The sequence below is a fragment of the Branchiostoma floridae genome, chromosome 19 (genome assembly GCF_000003815.2).
Source record: "Branchiostoma floridae strain S238N-H82 chromosome 19, Bfl_VNyyK, whole genome shotgun sequence".
NCBI classification, from domain to species: Eukaryota; Metazoa; Chordata; class Leptocardii; order Amphioxiformes; family Branchiostomatidae; genus Branchiostoma; species Branchiostoma floridae.
Genome location: NC_049997.1, coordinates 1346349 through 1366452, shown reverse-complemented (window position 1 = coordinate 1366452; position 20104 = coordinate 1346349). Strand labels below are relative to the sequence as shown.

The following is a 20104-nucleotide window of genomic DNA, read 5'->3' as shown; positions in this document are numbered from 1 at the left end:
TATTTTATGGAATTATTTTTCACAACCCCTACAATGAGAGAGTTCTATTCAAATTATCCGAGAAGCTTACATAATTGTACCATAATCACCTATAAAATATGGTATAGTCTAAGGACATACCCTACCACTGTTCATCAACTGCCCTCTGATTGGTTGGATGGTGGTATTTCACCAATCAGAGGGCAGTTGACAAATCGCTCTGGGACGCTATCTAATCACCAATGTAAATAGCAACCAGGTCTTCCTAGCAGCGGGTAAACAAAGCTATGGCTGTGCTTCCTACATGTGTATTTCAGTTTGGTAGTTACGCCTTGGCTCCCAGTCAAGTAGGCACGCCGGATGGGACACCGGCTACTTTTCTATAAGTTTTAGTTTCTATATTAGTGTCTTACTTTAGCGTTACTGTCCTCTAGGGCTAGTACTCGGGCACGGAAGGTGCGACACTGAAAGGAACATATCCTAAGACATTTAAAGGAGGACTTTTTACAACCACTTGAGGATGGCGGCAGGACCAGTGCTTGCAGGTCGGGGTTTTCCGACTATGTTCGGAGAAATCCGTGATCAGAATGTGACATTTTGTGTGGACACCTCGGGCAGTATGTACAATCACCTGAGTGTAGTGAAGGACCATCTGACTGAAGCACTGCTGAAGATAGCCTACACAGCTCCGGACAAAACATTCAACATCGTCGAGTTTTCTACTGAGGTAAGGACTAACGTTATATCGGAACTCCTATTTACATACTGACCAAGTCTAGCTATAGCGTGAATGAGACATTTATAAAACAACATGCAGAAGGTAACACTTTTTATTGGTAACATAAATACAGAGGAATTATAGGTAAAATGTGTAAATTATTATTATAGCATAACGTCACCTGTTACAAAGTCAACGATAAATAAACATCATGTTTTGGCAATATGCATGTAATTGCAAATCAATATAACAGTAATTTGCAAGAACAAACATTTTATTTATTTATAACATTGTAATTTGTTATTACAGCATAGGCAAATTTGTTACCCATTTGTTTTGAAGGAGTTGAAAATTGGAAAAAGCCAGAAACATTACATAATTGCAGGCCTTAAGATGTACGATAAATGTCCCCCTGCCAACCTGAAAACATGGGAGCAATGTTTATTCAGAGTACAGCTAATGTGGACATGGGCAGGGTGTGGTTAGGTGTGTTCGTCATCCTTAAGGCAGGCTTAATCATCCAGAAAACTGTTGAAACCAAAGATAGTACTGTTACAGTAACTATCATATTTCTTAAGCATCAGCCAAGAAATGCTAACAGCATTAAGCTTATACTAAGAAAAACAACAGAGAGAGAAATTAAAACACAGGCCATTGCATGATGTAATTTGCCAGCTGATGTTCCTGAGCAGGGAAAAAGGTGGATCACCATATTTGGTAAAAATGCCCTTAAGGAATCTTCTTCTTAATTCTGAAGGAGTTATCAAACAGCATTCCACACACTTTGGCATACAAAAGAACAACATTCTGTCAGCCATAATGTTATGCATTAACTCCCGTACAGACACCCCCAATACATACTTAGTCTTTTACTTTGTGTACTGAGAACTAAACCTGTAGTACTCACCAGTATGGTACTTGAGTATGGTACCATTACTTCTTCTACCTGATAGCAATTTCTTATTGAACCATAACAACACAAACTAGTAACATAGTTACTCCTGCACAGTTGGACAAACATGTTATACATGTAGTTACCCAAAGGAGTTTTAGGCAATCAGGTAGCTGCGTTGTAGTGGACCGTACTGTGTTCTCTTTTTAGTCATGAAGAGACAGGTATCGTATGATGGACAGCCATCCATGGTAACACTGCAAAGGGTAATCGACTGTCACTTCAAAATTTCATGTGAAAAGGAGATTTCGTCATGTCATAAGAAAATTGAATTCAGTTGAATTTGACGGTGAAATTATCATCTTTATGGCTAAGTATTGAAGTTTGAGCTTCAAACCTTGCATACTACATACTAATAATACTCTGTTTCTAAGAGACGATATATTTGTTGTTGCTCCATGGATCTCTATGTGCCTGTCCAATACTGTCAGAGTCGATACTTAAATCCATTGTAAAACATGCCAGAGGCCATTGTCTGACATTGAATGGTTGTGTCATTGGCAATAATGCTTGTCAGATTGTGTGCAAGTTCTTTGTTCAGTTTCACGTCATTATGTTTGGACACAATCACCCTAAACACAATTGGTATTCAGATAAAGTTATGAATATTGCAAAGTGTAGTACAAAACAAGCCAGTAATGATGCATGGAAGGCAGTAATTCAGAGGAGTAAGACATTCAAAATATTTTTTGTTACAATATTTGGAATTCATTGCTGTTGTGCTGGTTGCATGGATGAACATGACTTTATTCAGTGTGATAATAGTTTAACACAATTATGAAAACCAAGTTATCAACTGGGCTGGAACATTCTCCCAGCTCAGTTATGACATAATGCCAGTTTAATGTTATACACGTGTAACAAATGTGCAGAAAGAGAAGATGTTTCGAAATTTGCACATTGTATGCCATACGGTCCTTATAATGGTGTTTGTTTGTTCATCAGGTTGACCAGTGGGCTGACCGTATGGTGAAATGTACGCCACACACAGTCACCAGAGCTGCGGGCTGGATTCGCGCCCTGACCCCAAAGACAGGAACAAACACCTTAGATGCCTTACTGACTGCTCTGGGTGACCCAGGGTGCACGGCGGTGTACTTAGTGACGGACGGCCTGCCCGACCAGGCTCCCCACGACATCCTCCAACACGTGGCCTACTCCTCCCGCGGTCGCCCCATTCACTGCATCTTCCTGACACACACCTTCGCTGATGCAGCCGCGCACGACTTCCTACAGGACCTTGCCGTGCAGACCCGTGGTTCCTTCCACATCATCACCCTTACTGTGGAGGGAAACGTTCACAGGGTCACGCCGGTCTATCGCGCCGACCATTCGGGGAAGCGCCCACTAGGCGGTCCTCTGTACCCACCACTAAAGTCGTCCAGTGTGATGACGAGACTGGACCATAACCCCTTCCTGGAAGGGACGGACCCCACGCCGATCGTCACATACACACCGTGGGAGCCAACCGTCTCGTACACACCACTAGACAGAGTGGTAACAGTACCGAGTGTGGCAACAGGGACATACACTCGCCCCCTGAAACTCAGGAACACCATAACGGGGAAGATCGTGGACACGACAAGTCTGGAGTTCTCTCCATCCGCAAGTCTCATCATGCGCGGGACAAGAGTGTTGGCCAGACGAGATGAGGATGGTTACTACTACATGGGCACTGTGGCAAATCAACTTCCCGTAAGTCGGATGATTTGCTATTTAGTCATTTATTCATTTATTCAATATCTCTTTTTTGGTTTGATTGAAGGCAATATCATTGCAATGAAAATCATCATTGATGTAAGGTCAACACTTTTCATTCCTTCTATGTTTAGGATGCAAAGGGCCGTTTCATGATCGAGTTTGACAAGGTGCCAACATTGAAGAGTCGTATGCAGGAGACAGGCATCTATGACATGATCGCCCATGTGGATGCCTTCCGACACAAAATTGTTCCTGGTGACAAGGTGCTGGCACCATGGGAGGTAACAGGGCAGAGATTTGGGCCTGGCACAGTGCTGGAAGGGGTGGAGAGAAGATTTGAAGACAGTAAGTTTCATTTTTTTTACTGTATATAGTCTTTGGTGGTGATTTCAGGATGCATGAATATATATATATATCAATATTACCCCCAGTAACAGCTTTAAAACTATCTCTCAAAGTCTCAATTCTTTTTCTTTCCCTTTTGCAGGTATTGATGATGATGAAGATCTGGTGGTGACTTTCTGGAATGGTAAAACGGAGTCTGTCCCCCGACACAAGGCCATCTGGATCCCCCTCATGCTGTATGAGAGAGTCATCTTTGAGCTGCAGATGCCGGTGGCGGCTCGAGAGAAGTTTCTGGAAGCGAATCCAGGCTGGCCGTACGAGTCTCCGCCCGGGTATCCATCCACGTACATCGTGGGCGACCCTGCCGAGTTCACTCCGCCCAAACCTGCACGAATCAGGTCTCCCCATCTAGTCAGCAGTACCAGGCACGTCTACGTACCAACACACTACCCAACCTACCCATACCCCTGGTGAGTAAGCTGTTGTCGTATTGTAATACATTGTACATTTTAAAAGCAATCTACTTATGGGTAAAATCTTTTCACAGCTTAGTCTGTCTGTGACCATACTAGATCTAAGATTAGAACACATGAGCCTGAAGACATAACTCAAGGCAGTGTTTGTTTGGGTTTTGCAGGTATTGGTACCCAGCTGTTCCATCCACTCTGGAGACAGAGGATGATGGGAAAATTCCTGGGGCGGACGTGACGAAAGATCAGCTGAACAGGAAAGTGTTACAGCAGCTGCGGGAGAACAAGCTCCTCCTGGACGACACACGGGAGGAGATGAAAGATCTGAGAAGGTCTCTAAAGAAATCCAAGTCTATTGATAGTGGCCTGAGTTCACTAAGTGACTATGAGGACTGGTATGACTACGAGGACTACACACCCAGGGACAAGTCTACAAACACTGACTGGAGCCTTTACAAGGACACCAAAGGGACACAGAAGGATGAGCGTCCTCCTTGGAGATACTGGTCAAGAACGCCGAGATCTCCTGTATCAAAGGCACCCCATCCCCCAACGTCAAAGCCAATGAAGAGGTATCCTGCGTTTCGTGACACCACAGTCAACACTCCCATGGAACTGCTTCGTGGGCCCAATGATGAACAAGTTGTTGAACACGATGTTGTCCCGCGTGGAAGTTACGGACAGACAAATTCTCGGAAGCTAACACCTGCAAGACCATACACCGCACCGGGAAATGGGAGAAAAGCGACCATTGTCACGGGGCCTAATGATTATGACTATTCTGTCTTCAACACGGTCAACCACTCCCAACCACCAGCACAGCCGCCACAGGGACCACCAAACAAGAGCTCTGCTTTCCAGAATGTTGACCACACCTTCAGACGAAGCATCGACATGAGGGAAGCCATGATGCACCCCCAGCCTCCGCCGGCCTCTCCTTACCTGGCACAGAGACAAGGTTGGCCTACATCATCATATTCATGACAATTGTAATGTTTGATTGGCTGCTGTCAAGATTAATGTGCCACATAATCTTGGCAAACATTTTGACTATTTTTGCTATCTTACAGCAGTGATGCAACAGTAACATTCAGACTATTCTTCTTTGTTACATGTTTGTAAGTGGGTATATTCTTATTGGATACAGCTCCAAATCGTGCTATTACATTGCACGAACTTTGCAAACGTCACAGCTTGTACAGTTGGCAATACTCCGTGCTCATTTGTAAATTTCCAGTGAACTATGCATGTTTACTTTAATCATTCTGACATATCTCCAAAACAGGACTCTGGAAGGTGATGTGATGTCCCAACATGTGTGTTATGTCTGTATATAGTGTCATTCATGTGAACATGTCTTTTTCTATTGATGGAACATTGTACTGATCATGACTGTCAATCTACCACACAAGAAATGTCTTGGTGTGTAAGTTCAGAATTAAGATCAACACATGTCAAGAATTTTTCTGGTCAGACAAGTGAAATGTGGATGAAAAATCATACTCCTAACACACTAGATTGAATTCATAATGGGTGGCTCAAGACATGAATGGTAGCTGCCAGTATGTGTGCATCTTTCAATGGCCACGGGTTGCCACACCCAAATGGCATTGTTATCACTAAACCCACCAGGTGACAGCCAGATGGGTGTGGCCAGAACTGGCATCAGTGAATAAGTTTGTGTAGTTACCATCAATTCTGCTTATATCCAAAGTACATGTAAATATGATCAGGAGATTTTCCTTCATTTCGTTGGTGTTTTCTGCATGGTAGCTTCAGGTAGAATGTGATATTTTCAGGAGAAATTGATACCTAAGACATTTGGCTCAATTGGAACAAGTGGCATGACATTGTATTCTTCCCTTTAGAAAGTAGCTAAGCCCCAAATGTCTTGTGCTTTGTGTGTTTCAAAGTGTACTGGTGTTGTGATGTGGTACATCATGTACATATTTGAATAAATGAAGTACTAGACACACCTAAGTGCATGTATTTCTTGTGTGGTAGCTATACAGTTGTAATTAAATGTTCTACGTAAGACCAAGCAATGACAGACAGAACTGAACTTCAAGACCAGCACCATCCTTGTGTTAGAAGTCAGAGGGGAGCCAGGATTCAGCAAATTAACGTTTCTATAAGGGCCCACTGAGAGACACGTTCTAAGGAGAATCAAGCTGACAATCGTCAACATTCATAAAATAGTTTCTATCTTATTTTGATTGCATTAATTATCTCAAAATATTAGGCCATGTTAGAAGAATCCCTATCTGCATGTCACTCAGTCTTTCTGCACTCTTCTTTTCAGAGTGGTTTAACACAAGATGTACCCTTAATTACATTTCTTACTTACTTGTGTGTGTTTCACCTCACATTAACAAGACTTGTTTTTCTTCCCTGCACCCCATCTTCCTTTGTAGATGAGTCTTCTGCACTTTCCAGGGATGTTGAACCAGATTCTTTGGACATGCAGCTTGTTCCCATAGAAACCTTCAAAGATACGGAACAAAATAACATGCAGATAGTGCCAGTTGTGGATAGCTCGCAGGACAAAAGGGTTAGGTTCACAACAATCAAAGGCAGTCCTGAACATGAAAGGCAATTGTTGCGAACAACATCTGAACAGTCAGTAAAATGTAGGGCGGGATCGAAGAGCAAGGCCAGACGTGTTTTAGAAGCTTTTGAAAACTCCAATGGTACAAATATCAGGTTGTTGAAGGAGAGGGAAAATTCGAGTGTCAACAGTATCGAACTTTTGCATGTTTCTGGAAATTCATTTGGAAATGAAGTAAAGAGTGTCATAGCGGGTAAAAACGAATCAAAAAGTAAAGACATGAGTGTGTCAGATGTGTTGGAAACAGACTATGGCAGGATGGCTTGCGATGTACATGTGAAAGAAATGTTGAGGAGAAAAGATATAGAATTTCTGTCTGAGTCGCAAGACTTGGGAAACCATAGCATGCAAGGTCTGCATGTGGCAAGTCAATCTAACAGCATAGATGCAGTTGCACATGTAGTTTCTGAAAATGATTTTGGCAAAACAACTCGCAATTGCAAGATTAGTGAAAAGTCCAACAAACAAAGAATTGATCGCCGCCACGTATCTGAATGTGCACAAATGGCAAAAGCACATGAGGTACAACAGACCACCACTTCCAAAGCAAAAACTGTAAACTTTTCAGAAACCACAGAAACAGAACATGGGACATGTTTGCAAGAACTGCACATGTCAGAAAAATCTAGCAAACTGCAAAGTGAAGAGTCCATTTTGGTTCGAGACGATAGTGGGCTACAGGCAAAAATCACTTCTGGTCCATCCCATAATACTCCACCTTCGTCATGGGACAAAGAGGAGCTGTCCCTGACTCAGTCCTGGCTGCTCGCGGGGTGGAAACCAAACTACAACTCCTATGGAGTCGTCACCCACAAGTGTAGGCTACATGTATTTAGTATACTGTTGTAGCCATCCCCATTTAGTACGTAGATATGGCATGCCTTAGTTCTATGGAACTTGAAATCATGGCTTTGCATGGCTGACCTTTAGTATGCATGGCTTACCTTTCATGGCTGCTATATATAATGTTAGGTCAGCTAAAAGGAAATAGCAGCATGGAAAATATGATTTAATCTTAATTTTCAGTAACAACAGGGTTTCTACATTACAGCTGCAGCCTGAACCTAGTGCCTGAAATAGTTAGCACGTAGTTAACATTATACAGAATGCCTATAATGCATGTTGGCAATCCAAATATCTGCAAGTACATAACTGATATTGTGTGATGATATGGTGAGTTTGATTTGGGGTTGCCATGGATACAAAGCCTCACACCATGGCACATTTTTTATGCATGTGTGAAAATATGTTACACTTCCCATGATCTCAATTTCTGTTTATTTCAAAATTTGAATACAAAGTTTGAGCCTGTTACTTTGTTAGCATGAATAAAAATATGACATGTAAAAGATGACAAAATGTTTGGAAAAATTACATGAATACTTACCCCTCAAGTTGAACTCACCACTAGACTAAGTGTGATCTGTATTCTGACCAGAAGGAATTTTCTTACAGGCACTAAACTAACCCCTAGTAGCACGGGAACTTCAGATCTGACCATGGTACCAGCACAAACAGCGGTACAGGACTCTGTTCCCAGTTCGGAGGTTGTACCACTGCACATACCAAAACCTCCACCACCAAAACAAAGGGCCGGTCCTCCGAATGATAGCAAAGGCAAGGCCTGAACTGTCTTGTATGCATTGTAATGTACATTATTGTTGTTGATTGTGGTCTTAGGAGGTGTATAATTGTGCATGTGTATGTGTTGTAGGCATATGTAACGCTAGTTCACCTTTATCCGTGGGGTAGCCTATTTCTGTTGTTTTCAATTGCAGAATATGAAGGGATATAAAGTCGACGGTCGGTGGTTTCAAATTGCGATATTTTCAAAATTTTGCAGTTTGAATCCATCGTCTGTACCCCCCCCCCCCGCGACTTGATATCCCCAATTACCTTATTTGTAAAATGAATGGATATAGGTTACCCCACGGATAAATGGGAACTTGCGTTATGTGTATATGTATGCTGCCATCAACCCTCCATATCTACATGCAAGCACATCTAGCCCTCGCCTGTCGGGGAACAACACATACTAGACTGAAAACCAGATAGTGAATGTGTCCGTATATGTTATTCTAGATCTCATCATCACTCACATTCTTTGCATTCCATCACATTGATCAAATATTTCCGTTATGATTCCAGGATCAAACCTTTCAAGTATTCCTGTCATCATTATATAATTTGAATGTCATATTAAACTTGATTTCATTTATTTAGAGTGATTTTAAATTAGTAATGGTACCATAATGTTATGATAAGCCAATAGGGTATGTTGTAGACACAGTCTCATTCCCGTTACAAACAACATTTCCAGGTGTAGTTGCCCCAAACATTTGTGCAATGCATAAGCTACTCTTCTGTACAGACTTTGAAATATTAACAGTCATGGACAGATTTGTAACAATTACCATTTTATGATTTATTGTCTGTTGTTTTGTCTTTGAGATGCATGCAGATAATCTCAGTCTGTGTTCTATGGTCACACCCCTGCCAAAAACCAGCCAGCGGGGTGTGACCATGGCCTTCTTGTATTAGCTATGCCCTAGATAAAGTATGACTTGTGAATTGGGATATAAGAATTGCCAAAATCTCAACAGAAAAAATGCATTTTTACTACAGGCCCTAACCATCTTGCTGCCTACAGAACATTGTTGCAACAAGTGCTATAACAACACTTTGACTTTTGTTGTTAGGATATCCACTGAACGAGACAGTGGGACGTAACCAGAACATCCTGAGTCAGGAGGAGGCAGAGAACACACTGTCAGACTTCCGCCGGCGCAGGGAGATGCTGCGGAGACAGTCAGAACACAGGCAGAAGAGTGAGGCAGAGGAGAAGGCAGCTGCCATCCAGGCTGCTAAAAGGTAAGGAATGTTTTGCAAATTATCATGCTTACAATGAACATGTATCTCCACAGAGTAGTAGTACTGTAGTACATGTAGTAGTATCCATTTTCAATTATACTGCTGCTGGGATACCTGACACGGGTAGGCAGCAGTCGGATAGTCTTCACACCGCGCTTCCACGAAGCTCTGTCCAGTAGATCCAACTCTGGGCTTCAACTTCATGATCACAGAAGAGAACATATTGTTTTTCTCAAAACAAATAAGGTAATGGTATCAATACAAAGAAAGACAAACTTTAAGATAAAGGGTACAGCATAGAGCTGCCAGATTCTGTACAAACAACTACAGCAGGGATGCTAGTGTTACCAAAATGAAAACAGAATTGCCAATGGATGTCACTTGAAAACAGTAGGAAATGTCACTGAAGAGGTCACATTGAAAAGAACTACTGCAAATGTCTGTTACAGTAGTGTTTATACAATTTGTCTTCTTCCACAGACAACAGGCCCTGCAGTTCATTAAACAAGACATTGATCGCCATGAGTCCAATGAGAAGAAAGTCCAGGACACTATCGAAGCCAAGCGGTCCATAACCAACTCCATCCAGCAGCATGAGAGGAACAGGGAGGATGGACACTTCCAGCGAGACCAGGGCCGCGTGTCAGCACTGAGGCAGAGGCAGGTACAACATGAGGTGCTGCAGCAGCAGAGAATGCAGGAGAAAGAAGACACCATCAGGAGAAGAAGAGTAAGTACATGTTCACTCAAGTTCCCTTGAACAGGTGCTTTCTTACAGTATGAAAAGCAAAAAAAAGTTCAATAAAGACAGGGGTAAGTTGCTGGTTTTTAGCTACACAAATTGAAGACAGTGGAGAATTTTTAAAAAGTGGTTTGTGTGTCAGACATTTTATCACGTACCGACTGATACCTAATACCAGCTAAAAAAAGGACAAGAAACAGTCATGCCTTCAAATACCAGAGTTGCCAACCTAGGATTGATGTGTTCATAAATTTGTATTTTCCCAGAACTATTGTAGAGTGGAATATGTTATCACCGAGTACAGTAGGGTCATCTTCTGTGGATAGTTTTAAAGAACGCTTGCAGATAGATGTGCAAAAGTTAGGTGTGATGGGTCGTTCGGTGTAATATAACCAGCTGCTGCCATGCTTCGTGCCTGCGAAGCTGGTGTGTTACGCCGAAGGGTATACCGACTGTATAGATACAGATCAGTTTTATTGTGTATTGCGTCTTATATCATAATGCTCTGATACAAAGTTGACCCTCTGACTTGTTGTTTCTGACAGGAGGGCCACGAGGCTCGCGTCGCCATGCACAACCTGCAGTCAGAAATAAAGTATGACGTGGAACAGGGAAAACTTCAGACCAGAGACGCACGGAGAAAAATAGCTGAATCCCAGCGGCGGGAGTTCTTCCATAAAAAGGAGATGGCAGCTCAGGACAAGAAAAACTTAAAGGCAACAGTAGACGAGCAAAAGTTACAAATGTACAGATCCCATGTTCTACCGTAACTACCTATAGTCAACTATGCAAGAATTGTATATGTGCATTAGAGAAGATATAACCATATCTTAGTATACTTGACTACTGGGATTACTTTATACATGAAATCCATGTAGCAAGTTGGGAAGGCTAGCTACTAGGTTTTAAAATGTAAATGTTCATGTATATAACATAGAATCAATGGAGGGTGTACTTTATACACAAATGCACTTCGTGGTGTTTGTTTCATTAACTGACTAAGAAAGAAGATTGTGAGATTTTGAGACCTCCAAAGTTATGACTACAAGAGATAGTGACAGTTTACTATGCAGTGTTAAGGTGAAATAATCATTTTATTAATGATTATGTGAATGTAATCTCAGGTGCTAAATATGCATGTTATGACATTACCATATTTCTATATTGCTGTAAATGTGGAAAACATTTATTTTGTATCAGCTTGCATGACATTTTGAGATAATACATGTACATGTAGATGTGTCACACCATGTTTTATTTTGTATTTACAGTCTTAGTAACAGTCATTTGCTGGACCAGGTACTGTTTAATCCTTAGAGTTAAAAAACACATGATTGTACAACCATCATTATGGTATTCAGGGCTCAAAATATTGGATGCATGTGCACTTTAGTGGACCTATTCCCCAAAATGTATTTTGAGCCCTTGTATTTCATTCTTACTTTTCAATGCATATTCTGATTTATGTCATATATTTCTGGGTACTTGTCTGGTGTTTAGTATTTCTTACTGCAATGTACCAGTAAGCTAGCCTGGGTACCATCCGGAAAGTAGTTCGCTCTGGCGTTCATTATTTACTATATACAGTCGCTTCTAGCTCTGACATTCATTATACACTATATACAGTCGCTTCTCTGTGTTTCCGTCTGGGAACGCGGACCATCTAAACGTCTGGAATCGTCCAAATTTTGGACGCAGGCGCTGATTGGTCCCCACATATGAGCGAATTATGGAATGGTTCCAAGCGATCGTTCGAACAGGCGTTCCAACACCGGACAAGCTCTCCGTCTGCAGGAGGACATGTTGTCATCGAACGCGCGCTCTAGAACCTATTCCTTGATTCGCTCATTAACTGACGTTAGCACCAGACGGTTTGAATGCGCACGTCTCCAGACGGATAGCAGAAGCGAACATAGGAGCGAACTACTATCCGGATGGTACCCAGGCTACCGGTAAGCATGCTTTGCCATTCCAATAGTTAACTCTTTGACCAGACTGAAATTGAATTAAAGATGTGGTACTTTGGTACATCTTGCTGTTGTGTGTCTTGTGGTTGGAAGAGTGCCCCCTGGCAGTTTTGCACTGTATAACAATCAAGTGTGAAGTGTGCAGAATCTGACCTTAATAGTTTGCCTTTTAAGGTTTAAGTTAAGCATTATACTCCTACCTTTCACTTTGCTAGCACAATGTGTTTCGAAATAATTGTAAAATAATGCAGTAATAGCAATATGAATAATAAATGAAGGGTTATGTTACAGAACAACAATAAAATGCTGCACAATTAAGCATGTCAGATATGTACAAATGCAGTATTTAATACAGAAGTTAGCATTGACAACAACAAGGCAATGTTAGTAAGGTCATGTTGATTCAATCACATGGATGACATCCTCTGGGCTCTCAAACTGATGCGAGCAAAGAAAACGTTTACTTTTGAATTGACTTTGGCACTCCTTAAGTTAATATCCATTTTTTAATACTTTAAAAAAATTAACACCAAAAGTCTTCTCATTCTGCAGCTACTTTGTACAATTTACAGTATGTCATCCACATAACAGTATCAACAGAGCCTGATTCGTGAGACACAGATTTGACATGAATGTCCTTGCACTAACCTACAGTACAGGTACACTTGAACAACTGATAACTCAAACACTAGCAACAACGTTAAGAATATACCAACTCATTCCAGTCTTTAACTGTTAAAAACCAAGACTTACAATTTCTGATACACACAGATAAGAATCCACAAAGCCATTTGTGATGACATTCTAAGCATTGCTGTTCATTGCACTCTTTAATGACTTTGATATTATAATAAAATGAAAAGAATGGGACCTTTTGTTCCCATCTTATAATGAGACCTTGTCAGCAGGCATAAAACAAACTTCCTTCCAAAATAAAAATCAGGGTTCTAGCCAGGACATCATTTCTAGTGTAGTGCGAATGGCATGGTAGCGATGAGGATATTGGGTACCAATCAGGAGATTGGTGTGGAAGGGGGATCTTGGTCCCTACAGGGTGCGATTTTGACAATGTAGAGTTAAAAGTTGGCACTCTGTTAACATTACATGTAATTTGAAGGATTTTTTGGTCAGTTTTGAATGGTATTTCATCATTTTTCATTGTTCAGACATTGCAAATGATAGCAAAGCACCACTACACTATTTAAAATTTAGCATGATTAACTGAATGCTGTTGTTAATGAAGATGATAATAGTAGACTACATGGTGAAGGTGATGTTAGCGCTCTGTCCCTTATCTACATGTACCACGTGTGTCTGCTGGCGCTGTGTTCCCCATTCACCTGCCGTCACGGAGTACGTACCGGGCGCCACCACCACATGGACATCCTCTGCTCTGCTCAACTGCACACAAGTAAAACAAAATGTGTCAAAAATCAAACCATACACTCATTCACTCACTGTCCATTGCTTAATTATACTGCTGCTGGGATCCCTGACCCAGGGGTAGGCAGCAGTCGGATAGTCTTTACACCACGCTTCCATGCGGCTCTGTCCAATGGGTCAACCCCTGTTAGGCTGCACACCTAAATCACATTTTTATCTAAATTGTACTTATCTGTTTGCCTGTGCCAAATTACATTCTTAATTTATCAAGTTGCAAACTGGTCCTAGACTTGCATGTAGACTACTCTAAATCACCTCTAAATCATTCAAATATCACAAAGTGGGCTATTTACTCATAATTTAGCATTATGGCAACTGTTTGCATATACATGTACAATGTACATGTATTTATTGGTACTTTAAATGATATGATCTGTATCAGACAAGTTGTCTTTCTTCTGACACCTCATGACATGGAGTGCAGGACAATTTTTTAGTCATAAATAAAAAAATAAATTTGAATTTCTAAAAAAAAAAGCTTCAAACAAATAAGACATTTTTTGTAAATCTAAGACAAACACTAGAGCAGCCACTGACCGGGTTAGCTCTCTGTACTTCTGTGTACTGTGGAGTGTGGAACTTGTTGCAGTGGAGGCAGTCCTCGGGGTTCTTCGAGACAGGAGGGCAGCTGTGATAGTATCTCTGTAAATAAAGTGATGTCATGTAAGACTTGACAGTTCATTTGCGTTGGTAGAAGTCATTCTGAACCTGAAAATTTATGCTGCTATTTCCAACACCAGAAATGTGACCTACGCAAGTTTCAACTGATTGATTCCATTTTCTGTCAAGGAATAGACTGTGACATCACAGAAGCAGTGAACTGTCCATCCCTGAGACTGGAGTTGATCAGTCGAAAATTTGGATAAGTCCAATTTCTTGTGTTGGACATTAGATGTACAGCAGTGTTTCCGCCAGAGGGGCGTCCACCCGTCCAATGACGGTCTCATTTCGTTTTGGACGGCTTGAACGCAACCAGAGGCCGTCCTCATAAAAAAATTGCGACCCACATTTTGCCGAGAAATCTGTACAAAGTCGATAAATGTAAACTGCAGTTTTGTGTTTTGTATTGAAGCTAGAGGCTTAGGGGACGCCGTCCACAGTCAGAAAGCCGCTCACTGTTTGTTTTGCTATTGTTATGGTTGTTGACAATGTGTGTCGACGGCCTTTTGCATAAGATAATCTCATTAAAACCCGTTTTTCAAGGTCTCAGTTACGCGAATTTGCCCTGTCACATTTCGAAAACTTGGCGGTAGGTCGATCTCGCTATAAGTATAACACTACAAACTGTACTTTGTTATTGGGAGAAATAAGACAACACACTAACTTTGTCTAGATTAACAACTTTAGTCTCTGTTTTCATCGTCAATCATCGTAAACAAAACAAAACACAATCAGAAACATGTGCCCACCGGCCTGGGTGCTCGGCACGGGAAATCCCCGGCCTCGTTCAAGTTCGTTATCGGCAACACAGCGGAAAAATAAAGTGTTCACATGAGAGGTGCTGGACGTAAAAAACATCAAGTACAACTTTGGTTCCTTTTGATATGAGTTTTGAGCCCGCAAAATCTCCGAAAACGGCAGAAATTTTCGGGATAAATACGCTCTAAAATGGCACTCGAGAGCTTGTTGTTTATCCTGGCCAATCACAGCGCTAGTTTCCCATGACGTTGCTAGCTTTCCCAGATCTCGCGAGAAGTCACCACGGGAGATTGCGGGATTTTGGCAGCCATTACGCACATTGCCGCCGATAGACGATGTTTTTCGTCATTTCTGAACGCAAGTTTCTCGATCTATGGAAGGTTTTAGATGATTTATAAGTATACCACAACATAAAATACAATATATACAAATGTTATTTCTTTTTTGAAAGTCCAAGAACCGTTTCTGGAACTTTTTAAAAGTAGTAGTACCTGTTCGGTGCGGCATACCGGTACGCAGCACAAATCAAAACATCCTTGTTGTTACGGCACTGAACTTTATCGGACGTTAGTTGTTTTTTTTTTTTTCTTGCGACAGTTAACCGTTAACTTGAATTTTCGCAGTTTTACAATTGAATTGAATTTTCGCGGTTTTACAATTAAAATTAATTTTCGCGGTTTTTTAATTAAATTTAATTTTCGCGGTTTTCGCGCCCCAAGTGTGGACGGACTCCCAGCTGAGGTCTGGCGGAAACACTGCCCTACACTGCCTGGTGGTGGTAGTCATGTACTGTAGTACTTACCCTACACTGTCTGGTGGTGGAAGTCATGTACTGTAGTACTTACCCTACACTGCCTGGTGGTGGTAGTCATGTACTGTAGTACTTACCCTACACTGCCTGGTGGTGGTAGTCATGTACTGTAGTACTTACCCTACACTGTCTGGTGGTGGAAGTCATGTACTGTAGTACTTACCCTACACTGTCTGGTGGTGGTAATCATGTACTGTAGTACTTCCCCTACACTGCCTGGTGGTGGTAGTCATGTACTGTAGTACTTACCCTACACTGCCTGGTGGTGGTAGTCATGTACTGTAGTACTTACCCTACACTGTCTGGTGGTGGTAATCATGTACTGTAGTACTTACCCTACACTGCCTGGTGGTGGTAGTCATGTACTGTAGTACTTACCCTACACTGCCTGGTGGTGGTAGTCATGTACTGTAGTACTTACCCTACACTGTCTGGTGGTGGAAGTCATGTACTGTAGTACTTACCCTACACTGCCTGGTGGTGGTAGTCATGTACTGTAGTACTTACCCTACACTGTCTGGTGGTGGAAGTCATGTACTGTAGTACTTACCCTACACTGTCTGGTAGTGGTAGTCATGTACTGTAGTACTTACCCTACACTGCCTGGTGGTGGTAGTCATGTACTGTAGTACTTACCCTACACTGTCTGGTGGTGGTAGTCATGTACTGTAGTACTTACCCTACACTGCCTGGTGGTGGTAGTCATGTACTGTAGTACTTACCCTACACTGTCTGGTGGTGGAAGTCATGTACTGTAGTACTTACCCTACACTGTCTGGTAGTGGTAGTCATGTACTGTAGTACTTACCCTACACTGCCTGGTGGTGGTAGTCATGTACTGTAGCACACTGGAGAAGGCATCATCAATAGTCGTAAAGTGGAGAGGATCCTGGAAAAGATTCCATTTAGATTAGAAATTGTACTTGCATCATTTCTGGTATAACTGTCTTCTTTTCCTTTTTCTTGAACGCAAACATGGAGTTAAATTCTTCGAACAGTCAGATGCTATACTATTTTATATATCGGATAATAGTGTAACAGATGTGATCAAACTGCAGGGAACACTTTTTTAGCATTTGAAAAAAATAAGTAAACGTATCTCTCACCCTGCCTGCCTGCCTATGAAATTTTCTCTGAACCTAAATTTGTATTAAATTTCCTTTGCGGATCGAGGCTTGCAGCAGGCTCTACTCTTATTATAGCAGGTTAACTAGAGAAGTACCAACAAATAGTTTACAATATCAAGCACTCCTTGTACAACAAGATCTACACCGACGTAAGGTACCATGTTGGCTTTCAAATGTAAGTAAGATTCTCGAGGAGTCTGGTTATGGGTACCTACTGTTGAACCAAGACTATAATATACCATCAGCTCAGTCGCAAGTGAAACAAAGATTGAAAGACATATTTCTACAGACTTTCTATTCCGAACTCAACTCTAATGGAAAAAAGGAAAATCAAGGAAACAAACTAAGAACGTACAGGAAGTTCAAAGACACCTACGAAAGAGAACAGTACCTAAATATACATAATTTCAGCCATCGCCGAGCCATGGCTAAATTAAGAATTAGTGATCACCCTTTACAAATAGAAGTAGGAAGATACAACCGGACTCCTCCGAGTGATAGAATCTGTACACTTTGTAACGCCAAAGATATTGAAAATGAAGTTCATTTTGTATTGGAATGTGAGTTATATAGTGATATACGTAATTCTTTTATTAATGCCCTGAATTTTGATACACGAGCTAAACAGTTAGTAAAAGATGAGCTTTTTGTATACATAATGAAATCATCTGACAACATTGTACTGCAAAAACTCTGTGAATTCATATACACTTGTTTCAAGAAGAGAAAAGAGACATGTAAATTGTAGAATAGTATAGCATTACATATTTGACTATTTTGTAAACGATAGATGTACTTATAGTGTAGCATAGCCTTAGTTGTTCTGTCTCTCCCACTGCCACTGTAAAGATTCTTTACAGCAAAGTTTTATGTAACTACTGCATTTAGCCCATATGGGCAAGGTCATGCAAATAAAGATCATTGTCATTGTCATTGTCATTGTCATTGTCATTGTATTTTGCTTAGTCAGATATAACAATAAAAGAAATTTAAAGTACTTATCTAGTATTTCTGATTCTATGGGATTTTCTGATGTCCAAGCCAACGATGGTACGGAAGATCATATTCAATGTTTTCTGACTGCCAGGTTGTCTGAGAAGCAGTCAGAGAACATTATGATCTTCCAGTCTGACAAGTGGTAGTTTTTAAACTGCAATATACTGAAAACATTGCAATTTTAAACCAACGTGATATCCCCAAATACCCTGGTTCAAAAGCAACAGATATAGGCTACCCAATTACCCTAGCCGAAGCGATGTGAGTGTCAGAAGACAGAGCTAGATGGAGGAGGGTGGTGCAGCGAATTGTCATGGTGCCCCAACGACCCACTAGAAGGTCAAGGGATAGAGAGGGAGACTGGATAAAGGTGAATTTGCATTACATGTGTACAAGAAGTCATCCATGTGTACCTGTATGGGACTTCCTACAGCTGGGGCTTTAGGCTTTGGCCAGTCAATCTTCCTCTGTAGTGCCCTGTTCAGCGTACTGGCACCACGGCGCGCTGTGCGACACAGCGTACACGACATCCATCGGTCCTCAGGATGGTAACACAGCACCTGCAGGTGGGGGAAATAAGACTATTGCCATAAAACTGGTTACCCTAGTGCACCTTTATCCCTAGTAAGGGTAACTAGGCATGCAGACCCCCCTTGACGTGATAGACAGCCCAGGTGCCCAGGCCTGGTGTACAGCCTAGGGTTTTCCATAAACCCAAACAGACTGCAAAGGACTGACTGAAATCCCATGGTAACTTATTTATGTGTCCCTATTTGGCCAAATTCTCCTATTCTTTTCACCCAGTTGACACGTCTGCTTGGAGACTAGCTGCTCCAAGTCCTTCGTTTTCTTTCTCTGGTAGTTGACGTCCAAGACCTGGCAGACAAAATTATACAAAACAAACAAAACGCATAATTGTCATCACCAACAAAAAAATGATAAACTGACCTTTTCATTTGGCATGGTTTTCCTTTCTCTCAAGTACAAATCCCTTCACAACCCGTTTTTGAGTGATTTTGTGTGAAGTTTGAGCTGTAAATGATCGTCGAAGGCAAAGACTCGAAAGACGCGCGTTGCCACAAACAAACTGCTTCCGGGTTCTGCCAAAAATGCGACTGGTACGCATGCGCAATGTTATCTTTCACAAACTTTCCCGACAAAAATACAAAATTCTCACAAAGTCTCCTATCTCTGGCGAAATATTCTCATAAAATGATATTTGTTTAAAATTGTTGATACTTTTATGCACAGTTTTTGTGTAAATAGAAAAAAATTATTTAGGTCAGAGGTCAATCACGTCCTGACCGCCATTTTGTTTTGTGAAAGGTTGATGGAGTGACGAAGTCAGGACGGTTTCACGATGCTTCGGGTCGGCCAGTGGTCGGGGAAAGTCCTGCGGGCTGCGACAACATGCACAAACGTCAGGTGTGCCTCTCAAGCAGCCAAGGCGCCCGAAAAAATCGAGGTAAGATGCTAGAATTATACAATTTCCGTGCAGGCTTTATGTAACCTCTGTAGGTTGTTCTGTGTTACATGTACACAAATTGCTACTCAACAGAACTAGGGGAGGGGCTACTCAATTACAGATGCAACTCTGATTTTTCTACTGGATGACACTTTCATTAGCACAAAATCAACCGAATTTTGTAAAGTTTATCAAAGATATGGAACATGATTTATAAACACTTCTACAGATCCCCCCATGCAGACCCCAATTTGATTTTACGATAGCTGCCAAGAAGGACTGGAATCTGGATCATGAACGACGGTTGAAAGACGGAATACCAAGTAATACCAAGTAATACCACGTAATACCAGGTTAAACATCAAGGAACTCATATATTATGTGTACATATGTGTTCCCCACATATATAAACCAAATATTTTGTAGTTTATGGGCTTAAAAATAATATTTTTGCCAAAAGAATTCCGGTGGCAAACTGCCGCTGCCCCGC

General features: G+C 41.4%; 3 protein-coding genes and 1 long non-coding RNA gene across 6 annotated transcripts in view; 2 read left to right on the top strand and 2 right to left on the bottom strand.

Moving 5' to 3' along the window:
• The first annotated feature begins 191 nt into the window (after positions 1–191).
• Positions 192–11318, top strand: LOC118406753. Of its 3 annotated transcripts, XM_035807057.1 has the most exons (10): positions 192–706; positions 2595–3344; positions 3482–3695; positions 3838–4165; positions 4333–5123; positions 6580–7590; positions 8229–8390; positions 9473–9644; positions 10125–10374; positions 10932–11318. In XM_035807057.1, the coding sequence occupies exons 1-10, from the start codon at positions 500–502 to the stop codon at positions 11154–11156; spliced, it is 4110 nt and encodes a 1369-aa protein (XP_035662950.1). In that variant the 5' UTR covers positions 192–499; the 3' UTR covers positions 11157–11318. The 3 variants fall into 3 exon arrangements, with proteins under 3 accessions (XP_035662950.1, XP_035662951.1, XP_035662953.1); XM_035807058.1 differs by lacking the exon at positions 6580–7590 and having other exon boundaries at positions 206–706; XM_035807060.1 differs by lacking the exons at positions 6580–7590; positions 8229–8390 and having other exon boundaries at positions 208–706.
• On the bottom strand, positions 794–6624 carry LOC118406759. Its single transcript, XR_004830079.1, has 2 exons — positions 6513–6624; positions 794–1846 (listed from the first exon to the last, which is right to left on the bottom strand). It is a non-coding gene; the product is annotated as an uncharacterized LOC118406759 (long non-coding RNA).
• A 1360-nt stretch (positions 11319–12678) lies between the features above and the next one.
• LOC118406757 lies at positions 12679–19283 on the bottom strand. Its single transcript, XM_035807066.1, has 5 exons — positions 19098–19283; positions 18563–18709; positions 16835–16915; positions 14334–14438; positions 12679–13754 (listed from the first exon to the last, which is right to left on the bottom strand). The coding sequence occupies exons 1-5, from the start codon at positions 19110–19112 to the stop codon at positions 13611–13613; spliced, it is 492 nt and encodes a 163-aa protein (XP_035662959.1). The 5' UTR covers positions 19113–19283; the 3' UTR covers positions 12679–13610.
• A 153-nt stretch (positions 19284–19436) lies between these two features.
• The window catches only part of LOC118406755 (NADH-ubiquinone oxidoreductase 75 kDa subunit, mitochondrial-like), a 9481-nt gene continuing 8813 nt past the window's right edge, over positions 19437–20104 (top strand). The window contains exon 1 of the mRNA XM_035807063.1: positions 19437–19614. Coding sequence (XP_035662956.1) covers positions 19510–19614 — 105 coding nt within the window. The 5' untranslated portion in view covers positions 19437–19509. The remainder of the gene's footprint in view (positions 19615–20104) is intronic.